Source organism: Ammospiza nelsoni, chromosome 1 (genome assembly GCF_027579445.1).
Source record: "Ammospiza nelsoni isolate bAmmNel1 chromosome 1, bAmmNel1.pri, whole genome shotgun sequence".
Classification (NCBI taxonomy): domain Eukaryota; kingdom Metazoa; phylum Chordata; class Aves; order Passeriformes; family Passerellidae; genus Ammospiza; species Ammospiza nelsoni.
In genome coordinates, this window is record NC_080633.1 from 125,432,549 (window position 1) to 125,458,921 (window position 26,373).

At 40.8% G+C, this 26,373-nt stretch overlaps 1 protein-coding gene across 2 annotated transcripts in view; it reads right to left on the minus strand.

The window, feature by feature from the left end:
• Positions 1–4,124: 4,124 nt before the first annotated feature.
• Positions 4,125–26,373, minus strand: part of PAG1 (phosphoprotein membrane anchor with glycosphingolipid microdomains 1) — a 106,211-nt gene continuing 83,962 nt past the window's right edge. For both annotated transcript variants that reach the window (XM_059489081.1, XM_059489070.1), the window contains 6 exons: positions 21,471–21,682; positions 18,743–18,794; positions 18,112–18,208; positions 14,460–15,049; positions 9,968–10,027; positions 4,125–7,892 (listed from right to left, as the gene is read on the minus strand). In XM_059489081.1, coding sequence (XP_059345064.1) covers positions 7,542–7,892; positions 9,968–10,027; positions 14,460–15,049; positions 18,112–18,208; positions 18,743–18,794; positions 21,471–21,595 — 1,275 coding nt within the window. In that variant the 5' untranslated portion in view covers positions 21,596–21,682 and the 3' untranslated portion in view covers positions 4,125–7,541. The remainder of the gene's footprint in view (positions 7,893–9,967; positions 10,028–14,459; positions 15,050–18,111; positions 18,209–18,742; positions 18,795–21,470; positions 21,683–26,373) is intronic.

The window sequence follows — 26,373 nt, forward strand, 5'->3', positions numbered from 1 at the left end:
TTTAAATAAAGTAATCCAGTTAAGAGTTGGGTTTTCTGTTTGTTTGGGTTTTGTTTTTTGCTAAAAACCCCATATGATGCAAGTCCAGACCTACACATGGTGCTTACTTTAGTGCACTTACATTTGTCCATATTGAGTTTCTAACAGAACAAAAACATGTATTTAGAATTTATTAATTTCCATTCTGTTGATATGGAGGCTTGATAAAAGATAATCCAGTTGCATCATGGTTGGGTGGTGATGACTTGATCCTGCCTCTCTCTGTATAGGGAATACTGAGAAGAATAAACATTGCTATCTGTCTCTTGTGAGAATCTCAGCAACTCCTCCCTTCACTGTAACCTTTTCTACCTTAAAAATCTTTCAAAACAGCTTGTCTGTGGGATGAGGGAAGTGCAAATGAAACTTAGCTATTGTTACTTTACCTTTCTTCCTAGCTGCTGCTGTGGGCTGTACCTGTCTTACCCTGACAGTGAATGCTCTTTTGTGGTTCTGAAGGTGGGCTCTTAGCACACTTTCATCTAGAAAGACTGGTCAGACTGAGGAGAAGGAGCTCACATCCCCTTCCCTGAGTTAAAGGGGTTGGGACTGTGAAGCAAAGGGCCATTCCTAAGTAGTCATGCCACAGAGATGAGGTGAGATGAGATGAGATGATGAGATGAGATGAACCCTGCTGGAAATCACGAAGTTGGTACATACATGCAGAAACTTAGAAACTCAGGAGCCAGCACAGTGGCTCATTTCAAAGCTCTGTCTGCTGGCAGGATGTTCTGTGGAGACTGGTTATGTGACCTTTCTCAGTCTCAGATACAGAGAGCAAATTCCAGTATCCTCAGACATGTGAGAATGCAGGTTCTTGTGCTCTTAGATGTCTCTTTAATAATGCACTTAAAACATTGTGACAATTCACATCTTATACGTGTCTTTGACTGTCATGTGAGTGCTTGCAAGCTACAGAATTTCTTGCCTGGAAAGAAAGTGAAGACCTCCACAGATGCCTCCAGACAGGATGAGATTACCTCAAAACATCAGACTGAAGTCCAGGTTTCCGAATCTCACAGGCACATTGGAAAGGTCCCATTCAGGAGTGTTAATGTGATGCAGTTTCTGTGCCCTCTGTACAACTGTCATCTTTCACTAAGGACAAAAGAGATACTCAGGTGGTGACAGATGAACATAGTGGGGAAGAGCAGTTCCACAAATGTGAGGGTAGTCCAAATACCACCTATGCTGAAAGTTAAAATGTGAGTTAAAACTGTTCTCTTTTTAGACATTAGGAATTGAAAACACCAGAACTGTCCCCTTTTTTAAATAAAGTAATAAGAGTTGTAATGTTTAAGCCCCCCTCCTCAATATAGCAGGATTAAAAGGACAAGAGTTGGTGATATTGTCTTGTAGCGAACAGGAGGCATTCTGAAATCTCAAATGAAGCACTCTGATGTCAAATTACTTACATACCTTATAAATAATCTAAGCCAATTGTTGCATTATCATAAACTATAGGAAATAACATACCTGCTTTCTAAGCAAAAGAAAAAAATTTGTATTTTCTGTACAAACACATGCTAGTTAAAATTAACCAATGAATTTGCAGAGACAAAACCCTTGTCAGGCTGTGCTATTATTACAATAAATGAACACCACAAATGAAAGCCAATATTTAGGAATGTGTATAGCAAGAGAGCACCACATACAGTAGTCAAGTGCAATAATAGTGAGCATCTTTACCTTTACAGAAACATCCATATTTTTAGGCACTTTGCTATCATATTTGTAGTGACTGCCCTTCTGGCCAGTTTAAAACTGAAGGTCTCCAGAAACAAAACTTCACAGCTTGTGCAAACAGAACTGTAAGATTTATATTTCCTATAGACTGGGCACAGACCAGTGGGTTCGTAATGTAAAGATAATCTGTGCATTTCTATGGAAATTGGGGTGCCAGAGCTAAAATATATCTACATTGTGTAGACACTCTTGCTGACCTTTGGATTATATGTAAATTAAGTTTTATCAATTAATCAATGGGAACCTTGTATTACAAATAAGTTGTCATTTTTCTGCTGTTCAGGAGAAAAGAACAGTGCCTACTGTATGTGAAATCCTAATGCACTCCTGGAAAATCACCACACAGGCAATTAATTTGTTTAATAAGTTTTGTAAGCCTGGGATATTTTATGCTGACCAGCCAAGGGGGTTGTCTCTCCTTGAAGAAAGGGAACCCTATATTTTTAGTTCTGTGATGTTTACAGCATTTATCTTTAACATAATCCTGAACACATGTTGCTTGCCAGCAGCAAGGGATATATGTTATATATATTTTTTCTTTTCTAAGGCTGGAGGCTGAGATCTGCTCTGGCCATGACTTCAGCCACCACCCTCCCAGAAGAGATGCTACAAATCAAATTCAGCACCAGGACATGAAATTGTATTAACAGTAATTATGTTCCCTGCTCCCAGGAAGAGACCTGCCCTTGAAAGTCTTCAGCATGCCACCAAAGGAGCATCTGTCAGGCTAAGCATCTTTCTGCATTCTTCTGTTTTGCAGCAGACTACCACACCAAATTACTTGTGAGAGATGTAAAAGCCTTATTCAGGCATACTTCAACCTCAAAAAATACAACTCATCTGAAATAACTGGTTATTTGCCGAAGAGCAAGAGCCTCTCACTGGAGTGTGGTCCAAATTAAAACGTTTGATAGAGAAACAGATTTCTTACAGTCACGTGGCAAACAAATGTATATGCACAAGAGGAGACAGAAATAAAGTCCTTGAGCTGGGGTATGATGTTTCCAGTCCCACAGTGCACAGATGAGAGTCCTGTCTCTGGCTGCTCCAAGCCAAGTCCCCTGGCCTGAATGGCTGCTTTTAAACACCCGTGTCCCAGCCTGGGCAGGGCTGCCACACGGGCTGACTCCACCCTGGCTGCAGTGAGACGAGCAAGAGACAGGGCAGCACTGCCAGCTTTTGTAGTCAAGAGTAGCACAGTTAACATGAAGATCTGGAAAGCAGACAATACCAGAGAGAGCACTCTGTGTCACAGCTTTACACATGCAAACCATTTATCCAGCATCTTATAGAAGCACCATTGAGAGGTTGAACTGAGAACACCGCGTACACAGGATTGTGTTCAAACCAGAGGGCAGGAGCTGTTCAGGGAGCCATGGAGAAGCATGCAGCCCCTCGGGATGGATTCCTTGAAGGCACGATGGATGAGGGCTTGGAGAAAAGGCAGCTGGTCATCAGCCAGCTGAAACTATGAGGATGAGCCAGCTCTGGGTTACTCATGAATATGAATCCCCACACCTACTCATCCCTCACCCCATGGATCCTGCTACATGTAAGCAAGCCTGCAATTTATATGAATAGAAAGACTGAAGCAACAAATTGTTCACAGTTGACATGAACACCACTTCCCTGAATGCTCACTATTGTAAAAGCTAGGTTCTTCAAAAGAAGACTGATAATTCTTATTGCAAAGCTTGGTCATCAGAGCTACATTACTGGGCTTTTTTTTTTTAGTGGATGTGTGTAAGTGACTATTGCTATTGTAGGGCTAACTGAGGTCTAGTTAACTGAGTTAACATTAACTGTGTCTCTATAAAGATGTTTCCAAGTTGGGACAAGTAAACATTGGGGTTGTCCCTTTATACTTTTGAGTTAAACTTTTGAGTATGGAAAAGAGTATGGAATTACTAGCTACTTTGTAGAAAAGGCACTATAACTGATCTAACTGTGGTAATTAGGTACATGCCCATGCTACACGTATCTGCAAAGAATTTATCTCTCTCTGTGACTGAGAAAGTTATTCTACACTCATGGTAGAACAGGATGACTGGTTTACATATTGGATTAGCACTGGTTAGGTATGTGGTAAGAACAACTTTCATGGAAGACACAGATTTGTGGAAGAGATGTCTGAACTGCATTTCCTGTTTTCTACCAGTTCCCAGAGAGAAATCAAAAAGACCTTTTCACTAGTGCAGTTATGTACACATTACAGCTTCTGTTGGCCTTACTGTGGCAATTTGCCGTGAGATCTTATTGTACAGTTGTGCAAAAAAAAGGAAGCAAAGAAATAGACTGTGAATCTTCCCAGAAAACATCACCAGGTAACAAACACTTCATTTTGCATGTTGAAATTTTATTTAGGGATATGATGAAAGAATTAAAAAGAGCAGGAAAGAGACAAGTAGAAGAAACTCCCTTTTCTTTACAGTCAGATGAATCTCTTTGGGGATTACTACTGGAAAAATCTTTCTGTCAAATATATTAATGAAAAGGAAGCATTGACAGCAGCCATAAAGGAACAGGTATTACTTCTGGGTAGAGAGAACTAAACCAGAACATTGATTCATTGTCAACAAATGTAAATACTCACTTACCAACCTTGGTCTGAATTCTAAAACATTTTCATTTAGCATTAAACTACATAATGGTGATTGCAGGGGAGTTATGGACTCCCCCATACATCCTTGTTCAGGGGGGTAATTATTTTTTGCAGCTTTTAAGTCTAGTGTGTGTGGGTCTCAAGGCTGAGGGCAGGTACACGTGCCAAAAGCAGCAATCCAAAATGTGAATTGCTTCTCCATGAGACTGGGGTCTGATGAACCATTAAAAGGTTGTGACCAGTCTGAAAGTAATTGAAAGAGGAAGGAATGTGCCACTGCCACAGCACTGCAGACATGGTACCAGCTCCCAGTGCCAGGCTGTAGGAGACAGGTTAAAAACAGAAACCAAAGAAAGACGAGAGGGGGAGGAAAATTTTTCTTTCACTGTGTAAAAGGGAAGCCTTGGGGGTCTCAGGAGCAGTTGTCAGAACAGAGGAAAGAAAGGACAGAAGGACTCGTGTCCCTTCCTGCAAAGCAACATATCTGATCTGGCTGTGAAAGACATCAGAATGACTGGACAGTCCTCCACCACCTTTTGACCTGCTGGTCTCAATGGGGGTATTTCTAGAGTGATGTTTGCTTTTCTTCTTTTGCACCTTAAAATTTTACAGTCAAGAATTCAGTGCTATTCTTTGCTATCAACTGACATTATCTCAAGATATCATTGAATTGGTCTTGAAATTTAATCTAGTGAACCTGGCAAACCTCATGTTCCTACTGTTTCTCCAAAGCACTCATCCATGTAGAAGGATAACTACACCTTGAGATGCATCAGGAGTTGAGTTCTAAACTGCAGGAGTCAGACTGAGGACTACATATATAAACTGGTACCCCTGAGCAAGGAACAGACAGCAAACACATAGTTAAAGACTAAAGAAATTCTTCAGACTTAGCATGACAAATATTTTGAAAAATGGTGCATCTTATCTTTGGCCTTAAACAGTGTGAAGTAGAAGGAGAGAACATTCAAAGGTGAACTTCATGAATTCACATTCAAGGAAACAGCAACAAAAACTTTTATAAAGGGAAAACCTCCAGAAAGCAGAACCACAGTCATCCTTAAAAAGCACTGAAGTGGAAGCAAAGGGTTTGCTGCAGCTGTCAAAACATGGCAGCATGGTCAAGAACAGGATGGATGTGGAGTGGTCTGAACTGCTTCTCCTTCAAGGAAGAGTCATAGATCAGAGTGTGCTGCACTGTCACACAAGGTCAGGATCCACAAAGTTTGAACCACCCCGTGGGCAGAGGCTGACTGCACAACTGCACTGCTCCTCAGAGCAAACTTGCAGGCAAAGCCTGTAAATCAGCACACTTCTTTCAGTTATGAAGCTCTTTCTAATAAATGTGTGTAACCAGGTCTATGCTTGCTCTTTATAGTACCAAGTCATGCTGAGAACTGACCAAGGATCCGAGAAGGGTTCAACCTTCAAAACCCAGTACCAATTGAGCTGAAAGTAAACCTGTTTCGTTTACTACAGAATAAGCCAACCTCAGTTTATGTACTGTTTATTTTGAATTAAAAATAAACTGCTCTTCAAGCACATGCCAGATATTACGTATGTGAATGTTGCCAGCTTGGACTATAACTTATACTTGTGTCCGAATTACAAGTGTATGCTTATATACATGGGGATATGTGCACATGCATGTCACACAATGCTAGTTCTTTACCCTTGGACTATTCCTGTACCATTGTACTATTTATTGTATTATTCTTGAAGAAAAAAGGTACCAATCCAGTACCTGCTTATTTCATCCAAGCACTGTACTTAATTTTTCACAGTAACAGAATAATTCAGCATTTTTTAAAAGCCAGTGAGTTTCAAACTGTTTTTTAGAGGCCCAAGTAGGTCTTGGTTGCCCTCCTGCTCCTTTTAGCAGAAGAACAAGGAGGACCAGTGGCTATGCCTGACTAAATCCCACTGTCTCTTGTCTTTTTTGCCCTTTGGCAGTGTTCTTTTACATAGACTCCATAATTTTAGCTTAAAAACAGCAAGGCATGTTCCATTTCCCTGCTCAAGGAGACAGAAAAAGTCAACAAAACAACCCCAAAGCAATTTTCATTTATCTACTTTTGAAATACAAAAAAAAAACCAACCAAAAATCAAGCCCAAATATAGAATGGGATTCCTCCTGTTACAAATCCTAGTAAGTTAATCTATAAAAACTTTGAAGATGAAAAATATGTTGTAAAAAAAATGTATTACCCACTGAACACAGTACAGATTTTTTTCTATATAAGAAACTAGACAAACATTAAAATAGTTAAGTTTTTAAAAAGGGCAAAATTCTGCAAAAAAATTCCTCAACACTACTAAGGTTAGATTACACATTATGCCAATGCATTCAATTGCACAATTTTTGCAACATGACAATGGTCTGGGGTGTGTGTGTACATCTTTATGTCCATTTGAGGGAAACAGTGCAAGAATGCTAAGGGTGACCGCTGCCATTTTAAAGGGATATTTCACAAATAATCAAACAAAACCCCTACAAATACCAGTACACATCTCAAATACTGAAAATCACATTCTACAGCCCTTGACATAAAAAAAAAAAAAAGAAAAAAGAAAAAGCCAGCAGAATTACTTCAAGTACATTTGGAGTCAGTCCCTTGTGAACTACGGTTGTTTGCACTTTAGTTGCAGTGAAGGTGGCCAGAGCTCCCCAATAGACACAGAAGTGAGTGAATCTTCCCCAGCCCCGCAGTGTAAGTCTGAGTTGAGGTACGATTATCCGTGGTTTGCTCAACATTGCAAATGCCAAAACTTGAATGAAAAATTATGCTTGAAAAACACTTTGAAGAAAATTACATAAAATAATCTCTTAAAATGAGAAGCTAGTTTTGTGTAAAGGTAGTCTTTTTGGTATGTAATCCTATCAGGACAACAAGCATGGCACTCCTTCCCAAATTACGTTTGCCTTGGAGCTAATAGCAATAAAGAAACCTTTACATTTTCCTGGTCATCTTTCTGACCTGATGACCCTTTCCCATGAGCCTTGATCCACCACCCAGAAAAACCAGGAGGTATCACACCCTGGCTGAAACGTACATTGCTTCTTCAGAACTTGTGTTCCACAGGAAAAGCACTTCCCTCTCCATGTTTCATTGTCCTTTGAAAATAACAGCGTGGAAATCTGCTGCAGGAGTGGTTAAAGTCTGGTAAATTCCCTGTGGTGCTGCAAGTCCCCTATGCTCTCGTAGTCGCTCTCTCCTGAAAGAGCAGTGTGGTTTGTGTTGGGCACCACCAAGGTCCTGTCCTCCTCCTGGCTCACTGCCTGGATAGCTTCATAGTCCGGCTCCAGCTCCCCGTTTGCTCTGTCCGCTGGCTGAGGCACAGTGGTGGAATTGAGGGCGTTTTCAAAGTCCTTCACACTTGCATAGAGGCCACTGCAAATGGACGGGGACCTCTGAGATGCAATTTCTTGAATGCAGGTGTAAGGAGAATCCAGTGCCTTGATGGCCTGTCCCGGCTTACTCACCGATGAGTACATGGCTGAGATCTAGGAAAAGGAGACACCTGCTGAGTATGGAGCATGGCATAGAGCTTGTGCACCAGTCTGTACCCTTGCACTACAAGGATGTTGGTTTTTAAGAAAAGACAGGATCTTCTGATACAAAGATATCCATTCTAAAAGGATATGACTTTTTCCTTGGAAAAAAAACCCCAACTATTTCTTACAAATCCTTCTTTTTCTGGCATGCATTTACAGATCAGTTTTCTTTTAAAAAAAAGACTGCTTTATAAAATAAGTTTATAAATGCAGAACTTCCTTGAATATAAAACCCTGGTGAGAAAATTAGAACTGGGCAAAAGGGAAAGGGTTTGTAAGAGGAGCTCTTGCAAGTTTTATTATGGTCCTGGAGTCAATTTAGATTCAACAGGGAGAGAGGCATCAAAGGGAGGATCAGATTGAACTGCTGTAATGAAGGATGCTGTCTGATCCTTAGGGCTTTAAAAATTATTACTGTTACTATTTTTAATGGTAGTGGCTACTTTTCTGCTTTTAGAGACACTGCAATAGAAGAAGAGTTAATTAATAATTAATAGTTAATTGTTTTTGTAGGCAGGACTAAATAGGCACCAACACATGTGAAGACAACATTAAAAATCTGGAGATAAATTACTCAGACCAGATAATAGCAAGTAGTGCCAACACTGATATGCAAGGTCTGCTCTGTTGACTGCACTTTGCCTACAAAGAAGAGCTGCTTCTCAGGCATTGAGCATGTGAACTTGAGACTGGAGACTGAATCCTCTCAGCTGTAAACAGCAGAAAGGGAGCCATCATTTCATTCCTAACTAAAAGTTTCCTCTGGTGAGGTGGTACACTTCAACAAGTGCATGAAAGTGGCCCTTCATGAAAAGGTGAGGAGAAGCCCACATTCACACATGTCCCTCTGCTCAGGGATTACCTGGGCTGTTGCCAAGCACAGGAATCAGTCTTAATTCCCTCTCCCAGGACAAATGGATCCTAGCCCTTGCACAAGAGAGATGGCAGAAATTCCCTGCACAGCTTCTCTGGTACCCAATATCACAATGCAACATAGCTCTTCCATTACATTTGAAGTCTTTCCCAAGCATGCAAAGCCATTCTGCGTTTGCATCAATCCAGTTAAAAGAGTAGATTAGCATAAAAATGTCCATTACCAATAGGCAACACAGACTGAAGCAGACAAACCAGACCACTTCTGATAATTCTGGGATTTCTTTTGTGTGTGTGTGTGTGTTTGTGTGGGGCTAGGTTTGGCTGGTTGATTGGTTGGTTGGGGTTTTTTTGGTTTTGGTTTGCTTTGGGGTTTTTGGGGCTGGTTAGTGTTTGTTTGTTTTAGAGGGAAATCATCTTGAAGATGGCAATACTTTTTACTTTTTACTGATTTCAGCTAACAAAAAATGGCTTTTCTGCTCATCTGTACTTCAACTCTTCTCAGTATCAGATTACATTAACCCACTTCAAGGTCAGGTTATTCATTAATGGCTGGGAATGCTTCTCCCAGCAGAAGGCATTGGCTCACCTAGCTCATTGCCAAGTTTGTGTTTAGTTTTATACCCAGAAAACATATTTATAAATGGCATGGGTGTACTGGAGATGATCACAAGCAGCCTTATTTATGTTTAATTTTTCTCTTTGTTTAACTCTCCTCCATTTATCTGACCAACAGACAGTTGGCCATAAAGAACAGTTTATGTTCCAGTGCTTTTATTGTGCTTCAGCTTACTTCTCAGAGCCCCAAACACTTTGCATGGGGAAGCTGGAGCATATGTTTCAAAAGGCTGCTGGTTATTCTTCTTGAGAAGGTTTTGTCATCCAAATCAAGAAATTACCCTATCAATCAACTAATTGTGGCCTCCTATTGTTTTCTGACACCATTTTTAACCTATGGGCCTGATACAGCCATATGTTAGAATACCTCTGATTTTAGGAATGGTTCTCTGTGCAGAGAACCTTGGGCTTTCATTTTCCTTTCACACAAGTTTCACCTTTCTTGGATTTTGCTTAATCAACCAGAGCTTATGCTAATTTGTGCCTAAAAATTGGTCTCTAGTTAGTTACTGAATTTCATGCAAGAAACCTACCTCATCTTCTGTTAGAGATGGATCTTCCTCTCGAGACTTGTAAGACACTGAACTAAGCCTCTGTAAAAAAGGAAGAAAGAAAGAAAATAAAAGGCTCATTACCCATCAGCAGTGTGAAATCTATAATAAAACCCTCCCATTTTAATCAATACGTTATATTTTATGGTCATTTGCTCTCAAGTTCCATTATACATAGCTAATACCCCCACTATTCAGAGTACTTCTCTGGAGATTACAGCCCTGAGGTTGGTAAAGCTTTTTTAATGTATCTGCTGTTATCCTGACCTGAAAAGGGTAAAAATAATGCAATGGTTAAAAAAACCACTGCACCACTGTATCCTTGCCTTTACACCTCTTATGAAGTATCTACAGAGGCTTCTGAACAATTAGAAGCCAGCTGTTGTGATACACCAGTTGCCCTTTCACAGGATTTTCAGATACACTTTTAGATGACAGAAGAACAATACTCAGCTGACACCTTCTGGAGGATTGTTACCCTCCATTCTGTAGATCCTGGTCGTGCTGCATGGGAGAGCTGTGTCCTCCACCCCTGGAATGCAGTTCCTGTGCAGAGGTGCTCAGCAGCCCGGCCTCACAACCACTCAGACCTGCTGCAGCCCACCCTGAGCTGGAGCCAGGTCACACAGCAGAGTCACTGAAGGATGGAGGGCTTGGTTTGCTATCAAGTCTAATTTCAAGCATCTAAAGTGTTCTGTGTAGAACGGGTCATGAAACATCAGGGGAAAAGCATTTTGCTCTTATGAAAATCATCTTCAGACTTTTACAGCCCTGCTGCTGCACATGGATGGCTCCTCCCTGGGCCAAGGCGGCTCTGCCAGAGTCCTGCTCCACAGTGATTCAGAGGGAGCCTTCCAGCAGTGTAAAAAGCTGTATTCTGGACTTTCACACAACTTCTCCAACTAAAATACTTAATACCACCTTCAGTGCAAGCCAACACGGAGGACTAGAGCTATTTTCAGCACAGTTAATAAAATACTACTTCCAGGCACACAACTTGTTTTCTTTTTCCTTTTTTTTATTTTTTCTCAGAGGCTCATTGTGATAGATTCTTTCCTCCTTCCATTTTCTTGTTGTTTTTACTTCTGGTAAATACCAAACTTCAGATTCCTGGGCACTTCTGACAGACCCTGGCCCAAAGCACACTGAAGTTCTGCCTGCTGCACCTGAAGAGCTTCCCTCACACTGACAAGCTCCCTCACTTCTTTCTCACTGACCGGAAAACAGTGCTCTTAAACCTGTGGTTTGTTTACTCTTAAAAAAACCAACCAACCAACCAACCGAAAAAAACCCAAAAAACAAAAGAAAAAGGAAAAGTTCAAATATATTTTAGCCTTGTATTAAATCTGCTTCACTACAGCAACTTAGTTTAGTCTTTCCTATCTGCATCTATTTCTGCTGGGGAGTAAGCTACTAATTTCATCCTCACACATTAGAACAAGCATGTGCTCATAAAATTCTTCAGTGATTTTTCTTTCATCAGTGCGTCTATAAGCACCAGGTGTCAGGACCCCTTCTACACTTTCCCACTCAGGTACTGATAAATACCCCAGGGTGTTTGCCATCCTGTGCTGTTCCCCCGATACAGCATTCTTTCTTCTAAATGTGAAGCTTGTGACACATCCATTTTGGAGGATATTGTTATCTTGGAAACTTAAATCCCACTTGCCCCTAAACATTTTGTACCTAGCAACATTTTAAACTATGCTGAAACCTCAACAGTAGCAACACGTGTCCTTATTTGCCTTCCACTTTCCTTTTGTTCCTTGACAGCACTTGATATTTTGCTGTTTGGCTCAGCTGCTGCTCCTGACTTGGGCACAAGAACAAGGACATTCTCCTCTGATGCATTTGTAAGAGATGCTTTGCTCATCCTCAGGCTGTGCAAGGCTGAAATGACATGGCAGCAGCCAAATGGACACACAGATAGCACTTCTACCCAGAGTGCTCACTCTGGAAAGACCTGGGTGAAAAAGGAGATTCATACTTCTTTTTTAAATAAAAGAAAGAACTAAAGAAATCTATTCTGCTTTTTTCAGTTTTATTAGAAGAATGATGTTCAAGGTTTTGCAGGTGACAGAGGCCTGTAAGAGGCCTTGTGCTGTTAAAGGTGCCTTTCTTCCCAAGTCTTTCAAAAGGATTTGGCTGGCTCACAGCCAAAAACCTGTTTAGGTAAATTTTCATCTGTTATTGCACACCTGGCTCTTACAAGGATGCCTGGTAGTTTTCATGCTGTTATATGCAGGAATGGTCTCTGGCTTGGTCTACCTAGTACTCTCCCAGACTGAAGTGCTTCAGGGACTGGCATGGGCTGGGGATCACCCTGGCTGCCCTCTTTTAGACAGTGAGACAGCTTGGACACAGTCTGTTCTCTCAGCTGGCAGGTACAAGCCTTGGTTACACAGGAGCCTCCCTGCCTGTCCCTTCCGTGTGCCCTCATCGTAGTGAGGGAGACTTGCAGGACATGACATACACACAACATCTGTCTTCATCAGGGCCAGGGCAGAAGGCTGAAGAGTTTGGGATACAGACGTCATGCTAAACAAAGCAGCTGAGTAGACTCATAGAAAGGAAGCAAAACCAGAAACACCTATGGGGTCTAGCTAAAAGAGTTATCAGTGTAACATACATTTCCATGAACATCTTGGTTCTGGTCGCCACATCACAAAACCAGGCATTGCTCTGCTTTGCTTGAAGCAGCAAAATACAGGGAGAAGCTATCATCATCACAACAGAAAAACAATCCCCCAGCCCCCTCCCCACACAATGCCAACAATAATGACATTTATATATTCCATCAATTACGATCTCCAGCTCTGCTGCAGCTGTAGCTCTCAAGGACAGGACAGGCACACCCGATGCATAATGCATGTACCCAGCAGCGTGCACAGCCATGATCTGATGCTGCCCAAGATTGAACTCAGGGTGCCTTCAGCTCTGAATAAATTTTAATTAGACAAACACCTTTTTTTCTGGCACTTAGGGGACTGCATGTGTCATCTCTTGATTAATCCTTCAAAACCTGAACCATTTTAATCAATTCCCACTCCTGGCAGTTACTGACACTGCATACACGGTGTGCTGGGGAGCTACAGAGCAGCAAAGGCTTTTCCTTTGTATTGGTGCCTGGGAAGTACAATTGCTTTCTGCTAGTCTTTTCACACCTGGTAGGAAAAATATCACTTTTACAGTAAGCTGTTTATCTAAAAGTTTAATTAGAAATTACTTATGGCTGGAATGTGAGAGGGGGGAATGTTTCTGGATTATTGTTGACAGTCACATCTTAATTTTTTGCTTAATGAGCTCATTGTTGTAAAAATGTGCACTGGAGAGTCTAGCTAAACAATTTTTATACTGCAAGTCTTCAGTTTATTCATTTAGACTATATTGTGCTTTACAAGTTACATGGTTAGTTATTTATTTAACAAGATACTCTTCTGCCTTCTTCCTGGATTACTGAAATTCTTCAAAGAAGAGAACAAACAAAACCAAGTAACAATACCTCAGCTCTGCTGTGATTTTTCACTTAAATGTTTACATTAAAAAGTCCCATTGCATCTTAAGAATTTTTTGGAAATTTTCATCAATACCTACCTAATATTATTTGATGACTCAGACACCAAAAATCTCCTAAACCTTTCATTCACAATTAATAGGAAGATATTGAAACATGCTCAAAAATGCAAACTCAACAGATTATGAAAAGTCTGCTATGATCTGAAAGCATCCTTAAAATGACTTCCTGTAAAAATCTACAAATGGGAAAAGAAACTATTGAAATGTCATAATTCTGTATTTCAAGGAATTCACCACAACTCGTTCCTAGGGAGGAAGCATAAGCTGCTGAGAAAACTTCACTTTTGGCTGTGATTTCAGCACTTAGAAATTCCTTACACTCTGTTTATACGTGACATGCAGGATTTGACAAATATAAAAGTGTAGAGCTGCAGTCTCTCTCTCTTTCTATCCCTCTCTCCTACAGCCAAAGTCAGTGCCTAACATTTGCACAGCTAAGTCAAGGTGGCCCAAAGAAAGAGGCACATCTAAAGTAAGGACATCCCCCAAGGATGCCCCCCTCTCCTTTTTGTAAGTTGCAGTTTCATGAGAACAAAAAAGAACAATATATAGATGGTGACAGAGATACTGGATGTCCTTTGTAATAGCTTCCACAAGTATAATACCATCAAACAAAGAAGCAGAAGCCTCCTATGCAATTCCTGGATAATATTTGGGAAAAGCCTTTTGTACTGCATAGCTGCAACAATCAAAAATACAGGCAGCAATAGAATGAGCATATACCTCTAAAGCAAGGATTCTACTATACATTATCATATTTCCATTTACAGTCTTGCTTCATCTTGAGTGGGGTTTCTTTCTTGCTATTTTTTATTACTGAAAAATAAAATCCTCTCCCACCCATATTTCCCAATCATTATTTGGCTGTTTGATGAGGACAAATATTTGCAGTATTTACCTTTTCTGGTTTACTCGCTCCTTCTGTCACTTCTTCTTCCACTTCTTTTTCTTGCACATTTTCATTTTCATCAAGAAGTTTCATGGGTACTGGAGGGGGAAGCTCATCCTCTACATCTGGAATGTTGTCAAGAGGACTTTCTGAATTTGCACTTTGGCGACTCTTCTTATTTCGGTCAACAGATGCATATTCTGCTGACTCAATTCTGCACTCAGGAATCTGATTCTGACCTTCAGAAACTGTCAGTGAAGCCTTTGATTTGCTGCTAGAGTTCCCTTCCATGCTGACTACTGCTCCAACATCTTTAATTTCCTTCACAGTTTCATACAAGCAGTCTTCAACTATGTTCTCCTGAGAGGAGCTGTCCTTCAAGACTTCATAAGGCCCTTCCATTCCAAGACCTTGATCATTTTCTGCATTTCTAGATGAGATTATTGTTTCCATGGGGTTGTTAGGGGGAATACTGGGTAGCTCCCGGCTCTGGTGACATTTTATAGACTTTCCAAGACTATCCTGTTGATCTAGTAGATCAGATGTCTGTACTTCTTCATAAGGCTGGATACAGGCAGCTGTACTGTCCTCAGAAAGAACTAAAGAAAATTACAGAGAAGTATTACAAACAAAGGCATAACTAAAAGGTGTGATTTGGTACTCTCTACATCACTTTGGTTTTGTGACATGCTGGAAAGGATAAATGATGCTAATGCCTGGAAATGCCTAGTGATTAGCATGCTTTTTGCTTATCAAAAGGTTTCAGTTAGAGACATTTCTGCACTCTACTGATAAAATATCTTTCTCACAACATCTAAAATAGTCTGTACGCCCCCAAGTCACATTATATGGCAACAGCATTCACTGTCAGAACAGGGGGTGGGATATTCAGCTGCCTTGTACTCAGTTTCACTGAATGATTACAGAGTGCTCAGTAGTCTCAGATGGGAAACAGGTGGGAGGCCTCAAACCAAGCGCCTTAAAAAAATCCTCGTCAGATTTTCCTCTTTGCATTTCCCCACTCTTTGGAATCAAAAGGAAAGCGTTCCTTCTTCCTCTCCACCATCCTTCAGCTTGTTTAACAAGCTGGCCCAGTTCTGGCTGGAGCTGCATTTGCTCAGCCCTCCCTGCAGGCTCCAGCAGGAGCTCCCCACCGAGGGCTGAGCCATCCTTCTTAGTCTCGCAGCACATAATGCTGCTTGACAACCTACTAACGAGCTGGCCATATGCACAAGAGACAAGACTAGACTTCAGGAGGTAGTGTCAGGCAGAACATGTTGTTTCAGGTCCCAGAAGTGGGCCACATGTCATTGTCACTAGAGGAATTAGGGACTGAAATGTATGGGGCTTCTCATCTTACAGCACACGTGTGACATCTGTGTGCATTCATGGGCATATACAAGCATGTTTCAAGCATGGCAGGTAACTTTACCTCACACTATTTCTGTAAAAAATCACTTCTGAACAGCTTTACTTTTCCTAGTACAGTTCCTAAGGCACTATCTCTACAAAAACAACCCATTCTTCTGTGTCCTTCAGTGTGTTTGACATGGTGACAGAAGCGTTTCCAAAGCAATCGATGCCCTTGATTTGGTGGTTGCCATGGACATTGCTTCCTCTTGTGTTCAGGGCATGCAGACACAGTCAGCACCTGCAGGGAGCCATACCCTGACTGCAAAACTCAGGACAGAACTGGAGGTGTGAGATGATAATCACTGTCTGAATGGGAGGTAGGAGTTTTGCCTTTCTGCTCCTTGATTCCAGGGATTTCTATGCTGTGCTGAGCACCCTTACAGAGCCCAGAAACCACACACTCCATACAGGCTGGAGGGGATAATCAAAAGCAACAAAAGCTTAGTTTTCTGTATTTTTGTGGTTATGGGTGGTAGCACAGAAGGGGTTGGTGTAGCTGAAGGGTTGGCATAGATAAGACAATGCTGGCAGGTTGGGTAAAGGAAAAACACATAGCATTTGATGGTTCCTCTTCCATAGCCCTGCCCCTGCTCAAAAAGCTAGCAGAAACAATAATAAAAAGAAGTATTAACAAAAAGTGCATAAATTATAAGTGAGAAATTAAAGCTCAGGGGTTCCTGTTATTCAGAAGGGCTGTTATGCAGAGTGTAAGCTGAGTATAATATCAGACAGTCTGTCTGAAAACTGTCTGCTGGTTGACAGCACACCTTTTAGCAGCAGCTCTGACAGCTGCACACGTGGTGACTCATGGCAGAGAGAAATACTTCCATTCTGCAGGGCTTTGCTCTGCACATCAAGTCCTCAGGGAACCACACACCTACATACACAAGCCAATGGATGGGAACAGCAATTAGCTGCAAAAACAAAGTTTAAAAATTACTTTGGATGCTTGTCTCTAAGGGGTGAAGTCTGGCTAGCTTAGCCTCTGGTTGCAGAAGATGAGGAAAGCTGTAAGTTGGAGTGCAGCCCCTGGTGTTGGTGTTAGTGTGAAGACAACAGTTGGCTCCCAGTGGCTCTGAGCTGAGAGTGAGTTTATTTTTAGGTGCAGCTGAGTAAAATATTTTTCCAGTGATACTTCAGGGTGAATAATTTTGAGTGTTCAGCAAAGCAAAGACTAAGGAAAAAAAAGGAAGCCTATTTATGTTGCCTGTTTTCTGAAATATAAAAATATAAGTGACAGCACAGCACAGGACTGTGATCCAAAGCTGTAATCCCTGGAGGAGGACTTGAAATATGTCCCTAAGTTCCTGGAGCACTTTTGAACCTCTAAGGTGCAGCTTCATCTTCTGGTTTTATCCCAGTTCCACAGCTTACCAAGGTTAGGGAAGGTCCCATTCTCTGCCTGGTGACCTGGTCAATCTGCAGGTATGGCTTGGTGACACACACCTGGTGGCCCAGGAGAGGACCTCAGCAGCTCCCAGTGCTGGCTGGCGTGGAGGGCTGGGAGCAGCAGCGTGGGGCTGTGCCAGAGCACGCCCAGGAGTGTGCGGATGCCATGGGACACAGAGAGAGAAACAGCAAGCGTTTCTCACAGCTGCTCGTGAGAATTTTCAGGGAGTTGTAAGAATGTAATAACTTGTTAGTATAAACAATCTGCAGGTGGTGTTTTGCTACTTTGTCTTTCTGTTCTTCTCAAAGATGGTGTATGAGAAAGGTGTTTTTGTTAACTAGCCAATCAAACAGAATGTATAATTTATTACCATTTTATTATAGGTTTTTATCATTTTATTATTGTTTTATTATCACTCTATATTATTATAGTTTATTATCACCCCATATTATTATTGTTTGTTATCACTCTATAAAAACCACGTGGTTCTTTAGAATAAAGCCTTCTTTGCTCTTTCTGCAATACTGCCTCTCACCTGTTCCTGTGTCGTTCTCAACACGAGAGTAACAGGAGTGGAGATGCAGCCTAAACCTCCCAAATCTCCATGAGATGATCACCCCCACTGACCTCCCAGCAAGGCAAACAACTCCATGGCATTTTTTAACTTGGCTGTAAGTTGTGTGTGATCTGGTGTCAGACCTGCAGAGGTGTGCAGAGTACTCTGACAAATGGCTTGCCTGTGTGCTTGGCAAGCTGCTTGCTGGCAAGCTGAAACCCGAGGGATCGGCAGCGCTCAGCTGAGGAGGGAGCTGTGAGCAGCGCTGGCTCATCGCACCCGCAGGGGCTGCCCGGACTCACCCTCCCCGTTGCTCAGGGCTCCGTTCTGCTCGCTGTTTGGGGGAGGCTCCGTTACAGAACTGGTGATGGAATGGCTGAACACCTCCTTCTCGGAAGGCTGCAACACAGAGCAGGGACTGCTGGATCACAATCAACGCTCACGTGAACACACACACAACAAATTGCATTCCCATCTCTGGGGCTCTGACCCACAGGTATTACTGGCAGGAGAAGCAAACCATGCCAGCTAGATTCAAAGATTTAAGTGCCTGTGTTTGCAGATGTTAAATAGAAATAAATGCCAAGATGTCCAGAGTGATGTCCTTCTCAAGCTTTACGGTACTAGACATTGCTATGGCTTTAACCCTTGAGAAGACAGCAGCTGACAAAGGGTACACTGTACACTGCCTTGGGCTGCAGATGGAGTGAAGGGAAGGCTGGAGTACAGTGGTGGCAGAAAGGGCACTGAGAAAATGCAGATTATCAGGATCTACACAAGTTTTCCTCCGCTTCCCATTCTGCAACTTTTAAAGTTTCCCATGCTCAACCATCTCGAAATTCCTGAGCTATTTTCTAATCTGTTGTATTTTGCAAGGAGCTTGGTACAAACCAACCACAGGACAGACAAAAGCTGCCAGAAATAAATACTTACCACATTCATCAGATTTTCATGATCTCCATTCTGATTTTTGGCCTTCTTTTCCCTTAATGAAAAAGACACATGAATTTTTACTACAAATTATGCTAATATACAAATACCAATCATTCATAGACCTTACACTCCTACAGGGAACAGAACTATGATTCACAACAATATTGAACATGGAATAACTGAAAATTATTACAGCAATTGGTATGACCTCTGTGTAAAAACACCACTGAGGCAGAATGGTGACAGACATAACTGAAGAGGTACAACAAACACACAAAACCTTCTTCTCAGTCAATGTGAGATCACCGTGAGAAGTGACTGATGGTTATTACAATGTAATAAAATAATTATGCAGAGACAGGACATGGGGGAATGGCTTCAAAGTGAAAGGGAGTAGGTTTAGATTAAATATTAGGAAAACATTCTTTACTGTGAGGGTAGTGAGGCACTGGAACAAATTGCTCCAACAAGTATCTACTGGTGGATGGCCCATCCCTGGCAGTGCTCAAGGCCAGGCTGGATGGGGCTCTGAGCAATCTGGTCTAGTGAAACGTGTCCCTGCCTATGACAGGGAACTAGATGATTTCTAAAGTCCCTTCCAACCCAGGCCATTCCATGATTCTATGATAATAAAAATATTATTCTTTAATCATATCTGAAATTCTCAGATACACATTCTGGTTACAGACTACTTAGGAAGTCCCTTAAACTGTGTCAGAAAAAAGTGTGTATCCTATGAGGAATTGGAAAAGGCCAAAAAAATCCAGATAACTAAAAATGCCAGTCAAATTGATAATAAGCATAAGCAGTTCAAAAAGGTGTACAAATTTCACAGCAGCAGGGGCCTACATTTTTAAAGGAATCCTGCTTCCCTGGGTCCTTCAAAGGAGTCCAAGTATGGATCACATTTCCATTTTTACCATTTGGGAAATATAGCTCTTATTCAGAAATACTGCAATAAAGTATGAGCTTAAAATAATGTTAGTCCTTCCCCTAGATAAAAAGTCAAACAAAAATTGAGAAAATATTGACAAGATGAAACTTTTGCTTCTTCTAAAGTCTGCAGTGAACTGTACTTCCACATTAGCAACTGTTAAAATTCCACCTAATTGGGAAATACCAAAACAGCAAGTGAGCATGCACCAATGCAGAACAGAGAAAGTTAAAAGCTGAATTTCCTCTCTGGAAATTTTTCTGACTCTGATATTTTAGAAAGAACAAACTTTATTCAGTTTTCTATGTCCTCATCCATTTTTCAAGAGGAAGCCAGGAAGAAATTCTGCACAACTGCATTTATGCATAAACAACCTGCCCTACAGAATGACCTGAAACAACAGATATTATGTCCAAACTAGCAACACAAGAATTTATTAAAAAACACCACCAGAATATTTCAGGCAATGTATCTCTGTAACTGCAAAGATCACTCAGTGGTTTGACCCATCTTTCTAGAAAAGGTTCAAGGATTGGTATGTTACAAAACAAAACACAGAATTATAGAATCATTTGGGTTGGAAAAGGCCTTAAAGATGATACACAGTACCTAAATGCAATGTCTGTGGGCTGAAGAGTATTTAAAATAGGGTTCCTACTTTTAAATAATTAAAAAAAAAATTCTACTATTTTTTACACAGATATCACAGGAAACTGTGACAATAAGAAGATACTGAAGTGTCAACTCACAGTTTACAAAAGTGTTTCTCCTGAATCACATGAAATTACATGTTCTAACTTAGGCTTTTTAGGGTTTCAACCAACTCTGGGACCTGGTTTTGCCCACAACTGTTTTTTGCATGGTGGGCATTAGATAAATCCTGCTGAAAAACAAAGTCTTCCACTGTAGACACATCTTGTGCCAATACAGTGCATTTTACGGCTGCACAATTTCCTCAATGTTCTCAAAGCTGAAGGGGTGAAAGCACATGCTCCTTACAAGCACATGCACCCAAACTGCAGATTTTGCTGCTGTACTGGATTTTTCTCCCATAGACTTGGCTGGTTCAGCTGTGCTTACAAAACAGAGCAGTATGGACCAAGCAGTGCCACTCGTGACAGTGAGGGGTCAGCCTGCTCCGGCCTGTGGAGGGCACCATGGGCAGAGCGCAGGCTGCCCCCTCCCTGTGCGGCCTGCAGGCCTCAGAGTGCGTGTCAGCAAGGAGCCTTGAAAGATGCATAAACAAAGCCATTTATAGTGCCTGTATTGGTGAAATTGAATCCTCTTATGGAGAAGAAAATAAGGATAGGGCATAAGGCATTGATTAGTACCACTGTTTGATCCTTACTCGTTTTTGCATGAAAGGCAGGATCAATACTATATTCCCAATACTTCAGGAATGGCCACAGCAAAGCTGAAGTACATAATCACTTCCCTTTCCTTTTTACCTAGACTTTTTTTTGGTCCTGTTTAGCCCACCTAATGTTCTCAGTTTCAGCTTAAGGGTGTGATTTGCTAACACTCAGTGTCTACCTGTGCTTCAGCCTTCTGCTTAGGAGAAACCACCAAATAAACACAATTGTGTACTTCATTCACAGCAAAAAAAAAAAAAAAAAAAAAAAAAAAAAAAAAAAAAAATTAGATTTTAGAATGAATAGAACTGTTCAAACTGAAGTTTGCTCTTAAAACTGTACCTTTCTTTTTTAATTTCTGTACCTCAGTCCTCAGCGTTTTCTGCTAACTATTTATACGTAAGCTATGTCCAAAGTGAACCATTAAGCCCTGGAGCCTTACCCATTGCAGCTGGAGCAAAGGAAGATGAGGAAGGTGAGGAACAAGAGTGTTGTCATGGCTGCCAAACTTCCCCACAGGATTACGTGGATCTGTCCAGTGCCTAAAAAAACACCCTCCAGCCCCATGGTACTAGCAGGAGCTGGTATCACTTGGGGTTGAAGAAGTTACTCCTTGAAGAAGACTAACATCTGTGCTGCATGCACCTTCTGTTTCTGCAGAAGGAAAAAAAAACACCATCAGAGGTTAAGAGAAGTTTTGAAGATAATGAATCTGACAGCTACAAGTCTGGCAGGAGAGATTTTCAAATCCAGATCTTATGAAAACCAGTTTCAAGTACAAGCCAGCCAGCCAAAGAGATTTTCTGCTACATTTCTGACAGTAACATAGAACAGATCTGTCAAATATTAACACAAGCTGTTACCTATCTACAATCTCAATATGAATAAAAGGTAGTACAGCATCTCTGTACTTGTATCTTCAGTAAAAGACTTATAAATCTGCTTTGAGGGCCAGAGTAATCTATTTTGTGGTTATATTTGCAAATTTTATTGAAAAATGAGCTTTTGAAACCAGCTACAACTTCTGCAAAGATAACAAGCCAAAAGAGCTGCAGCAAACATTCACCTCCTCCTCTCTCAGTCTCTCCTGCCTGCCTGTGATTGGAGGCTTAAAGTGCAGTGACAAATAAACTAGGTAAGCCTTTGAAAGGAATACCACAAACACCACAGCAGATAAGATCCTGTCTTATTTCTGTGTGACATGCTTATTTCCTTAATAGTGTGTCTGGAGAGTAACAATACTGAACTTTCTTTTTTAGCTTCTCCACACACGAGTGTGAGAAAACAATAGAGCAAAGTAAACAGGGTCTTTTTTAAGAACTTGAATAAACACAACTTTTGCTACAGCACAGCAGTCCATGGGGAAGACTGCTAGGTAAATCCTATTTATGACATACAAGTTTTGGCATACAATACATTCTAAAATTCTGTACGTACATTTAGTGCAATATACTGTTGACATGGCAAAATTAAAAATAAGTTATTAATTCTTCACTGCTGAAGGTAACAATTCCTCCATAATTTGGGAACAGGTTATGCAAAGCCTATTTACAGGCTTTCAGCCTGACTTGATTGATAAAAACTGAAATAGAATACAATGGCTAAAAAATGAGCAGATATATTTTGGGAATGAAAAAGTAGCACAAATATAAGGTTGACAATTTGTAAAGCCACTAATGACTTACTTTAACGCATACATTTTCATAGAATTTCTTTTTTGGTATAGGAAATTTGTATGTAGATATGTTTATTTCTTTGCAGCAGAAGCATCCTTTGTAAAAACAAATTCAACTAGGTGCCAATATCATACTTGCATACAAAAACATATCACCATTTTGTTATTAAAATCTTACACGAAAAGAAGATTTACCTCCAGAAAAAGCCACTCACATCAAAGTAAATCTGGTGAATCAGAGAAGATAGTAGCTTCACATAACAACTAAGTTAGGTGATTGGGTATCTTGGGTAGCTCTTACAAGTAACATTTCTGTTCCTGCATAAAATGAACTCATTCATTTCAACCATGCAGGATCAGACTTCTGAACACCTTCCAACAAGAATCTTACTAATTTATCCACAGTGGATAAATGGTTTTTTAAAAAAAAAATTCCCTTTAGGTAATAATGGCATTGGATGTTAATTGATATGGGAAGAAACAAACAAAAGATGGGAAAAATTGCTGATCCTGAAAAGACCAATTTCAAGGTGTAGTTAAATATTTTCGGTTTGGGCAAGAAAGAAGAAAGCCAGACATTGCGTAACTTCTCCAAACCCCTAAATGCACAGGAAAAACAGGTGCCACACACCTTGGCAAAGCACAAACATCTCACTGGTAGTCTTGGGCACTGACAGCCAAGAGCCACCGCTCCTCAGCGATGACCACTGCCAAGCAATGTGCCTCTCTGCTTATCTGGGCAGAGCCTGGAAAATCAAACATTTAAAAGCAGTGGCAGATCACTCTAAAAGTTGTGTATACAGCAGATGACACAGCTCTGCCTCATCCCTATTTTAAAGCCCAGGTTGGGTTATTTCTACTGTGAGTCACAGTCACTGACTGTGAAATGGAGAGACCTTAAGGGAAACTGAATCAGGTTTAGTCAGGAGAAAACCTGGTGTAATGCCCACAAATACCTCTGTTATGTCATGCAAGGGCACTGTGCATTGGAATGGATTCCTGCAAAGGTGATGGACTGTCCTCATCCAGAAAACATTACCAAGCACTGTGCTGGCTGCCTTAACTAGCTCCAAACCCTTGTTAAGATGGTTGAATAGAAAGTACTTCCCTTCTAAGTTTATCTTTTTTGTGAATTTTCAAAGACATTTTCTGCCCTGCTAAAACTTAGAAAAAATTCATAAAAAATATTTTCATTTCTTTCGTCCAATCCTTTTGCCTTCAAAACCCCCTAATTTTCTTTTTTCCTTGGAAAAAAAAAGATTAAATGAAAATGGAAGGTAAAGACAAAGGAAACTGAGCAAAATAAGTCTTCAGCATTTTTGTTATCTTTTTTCCTTAGTTTTCCCAAGAAATAAAAAGAATGCAAATGAAAACAAGAAACGATTTTTTTTAAATTATTGAAATAAAGAAGGAAGTGGCGGAAGGAAGTGGCAGAAAGAGAAAGAAAGAAAGAAAGAAAGAAAGAAAGAAAGAAAGAAAGAAAGAAAGAAAGAAAGAAAGAAAGAAAGAAAGAAAGAAAGAAAGAAAGAAAGAAAGAAAGAAAGAAAGAAAGAAAGAAAGAAAGAAAGAAAGAAAGAAAGAAAGAAAGAAAGAAAGAAAGAAAGAAAGAAAGAAAGAAAGAAAGAAAGAAAGAAAGAAAGAAAGAAAGAAAGAAAGAAAGAAAGAAAGAAAGAAAGAAAGAAAGAAAGAAAGAAAGAAAGAAAGAAAGAAAGAAAGAAAGAGAATAGGAATTTAAAGTACTTTTCTTAAAACAGAAGCAAATTTTTATTTTCTTTTAGAGCAGACACAGACCTGTCTTGAAAGATACTTAAATTATTTCTACTACTAAGTTCATAATTTTGTATCTACTCCAAAGAAGGATACTATACTCTCAAAAGACTAAGTAATGTAACTTAAACTAATACTGTAAGGAAAGTGGGTTTTTAAAATTCTAAATATATATTCTTAAGTTTCCAGGACTTTAAATAAAGATAACATTTAAGCTAAGGAAAGCTCAGGCTACATGGGGAGCAGCCCCATGGAAAAGCTCTGTCTTTGAAGGCTTCAGTACAGAGTTAGAAGGGCTGGTCTGAGCCAGAGCAGATGGAGCTCAGACTGAACTTCAAAAGGAGTGAGATCAGAAAGAGTCAGTCAAGGAAGACCTCTCTGAGTGATGTCAGGAGTGAAGCACAAGACATGAGGCATCCCACCAGGCAGAAGTCAAAGCAGCAAAGGAAATGACCAAGGCCAGAAGATGTAGTTAATTTACAGGAAAGCAGCATGAAATGCCTTGACTATATGCTGAGAGAAAGAGGTCAGAACAGGACGGAAAAGCACAGTGGCACTTGAACCAGGGGAGGTGACTGCTGCAGACACCTGTGCAGCAGAACAGAGAAATAACAGGAACAGACTGATGGCAGGTGAAGCCCTGAATGAAGGAAGCTGAGCAGGCAAAATGTGACAAGTGATTCCTCTCAGCTCCTTGAACAGCAGGAGTTTAGCATAAGTTCTAAAGGGCCTAGAATCTGCTCAGCACACATGACAACCAGAAGCAAATACAATTATAACATAAAAACATCTCAGCCTGCCAGTACCTAAAGGGGACTCAGAAGAAAACTACTGAGGGACTTTTTTTAAAGGGCATGTAGTGATGGAACAAGGGGGAGTGAATTTAAACTGAGAGTGGGTTTAGACTAGATTTCAAAGGAAATTTTTTTACAGCAAGGGTGGTGAGGCATTGGAACAGGTTGCCCAGAGAAGTTGAGGATGCACCATCCCTGGAAGTGTTAAACACCAGCTTGGATGGAGCTCTGAGCAGCCGTGTCTAGTGAAAAGAGTCCCTGCCCTGGCAGGTGAGTTGGAACTGGATGACCTTTAATGTCCCTTCCAACCCAGGCCATTCTATGATTCTGTGGTTCTACATTCACCCTCTGTGAACCCTTACCATGCAGTGACATCAGAGAGCTTGCTCTTTCTGTTCAATGCCTCCCAAAAAATGAGGCTGAAATAATATTCACCCAGGCTGGGGAATATTCCAGGAGAGCTCCTGGAATGCTTGAAGCTGGACCAGCACCCATCAGCTGCCCCAACCAGCCCTGGACAGAAACCTGGCAAAGACAGACTGAAAACACAACTGCCTGAACTCCCTCTGCTTCCACTATGTGAATGCCTGGACACTTAAAACATCAATGCCTTGGATTTAGGAGATGTTCCTGAGGCTAGCTTTAAAGAGAAACTTATTTCAAATCATAATGATGGAACAACAAGCAGCTAATTTTTAAGAGCTTTCTGACAGCTGAAAGGATTAACTCCTGCTCTTACAATGGAAAGTGATATTGTGCTGCCCTCTGGTGAATCTCTCTGTTTGGGGTCTGGGATTTGTGGCTCCTATGAGGTGCTTCAGAGCTTGGTGCAAACTCTTGAGTTCAGTGGGGCCCTTCATCTGTCAGGCTCAAAATAGTCCTGCATCCACCCCTGGAAGTCTGTCAAATAGTTCAACCTTGCAGACAGACACTGCTGAGACAGAACAGTGGTCAATGGAACTGTTTGGGGTTTTTAAAATGATTTTCTGGTGTGACAACCATTTAAAGATAAAGATTTCTTCCACTGTACCCTTTCCACAGAACTCTGCACACAAGTTGTTGGGGATGCTGAACTCTTAAAGAGAATAACAGAGAAAGGCCCTTACATG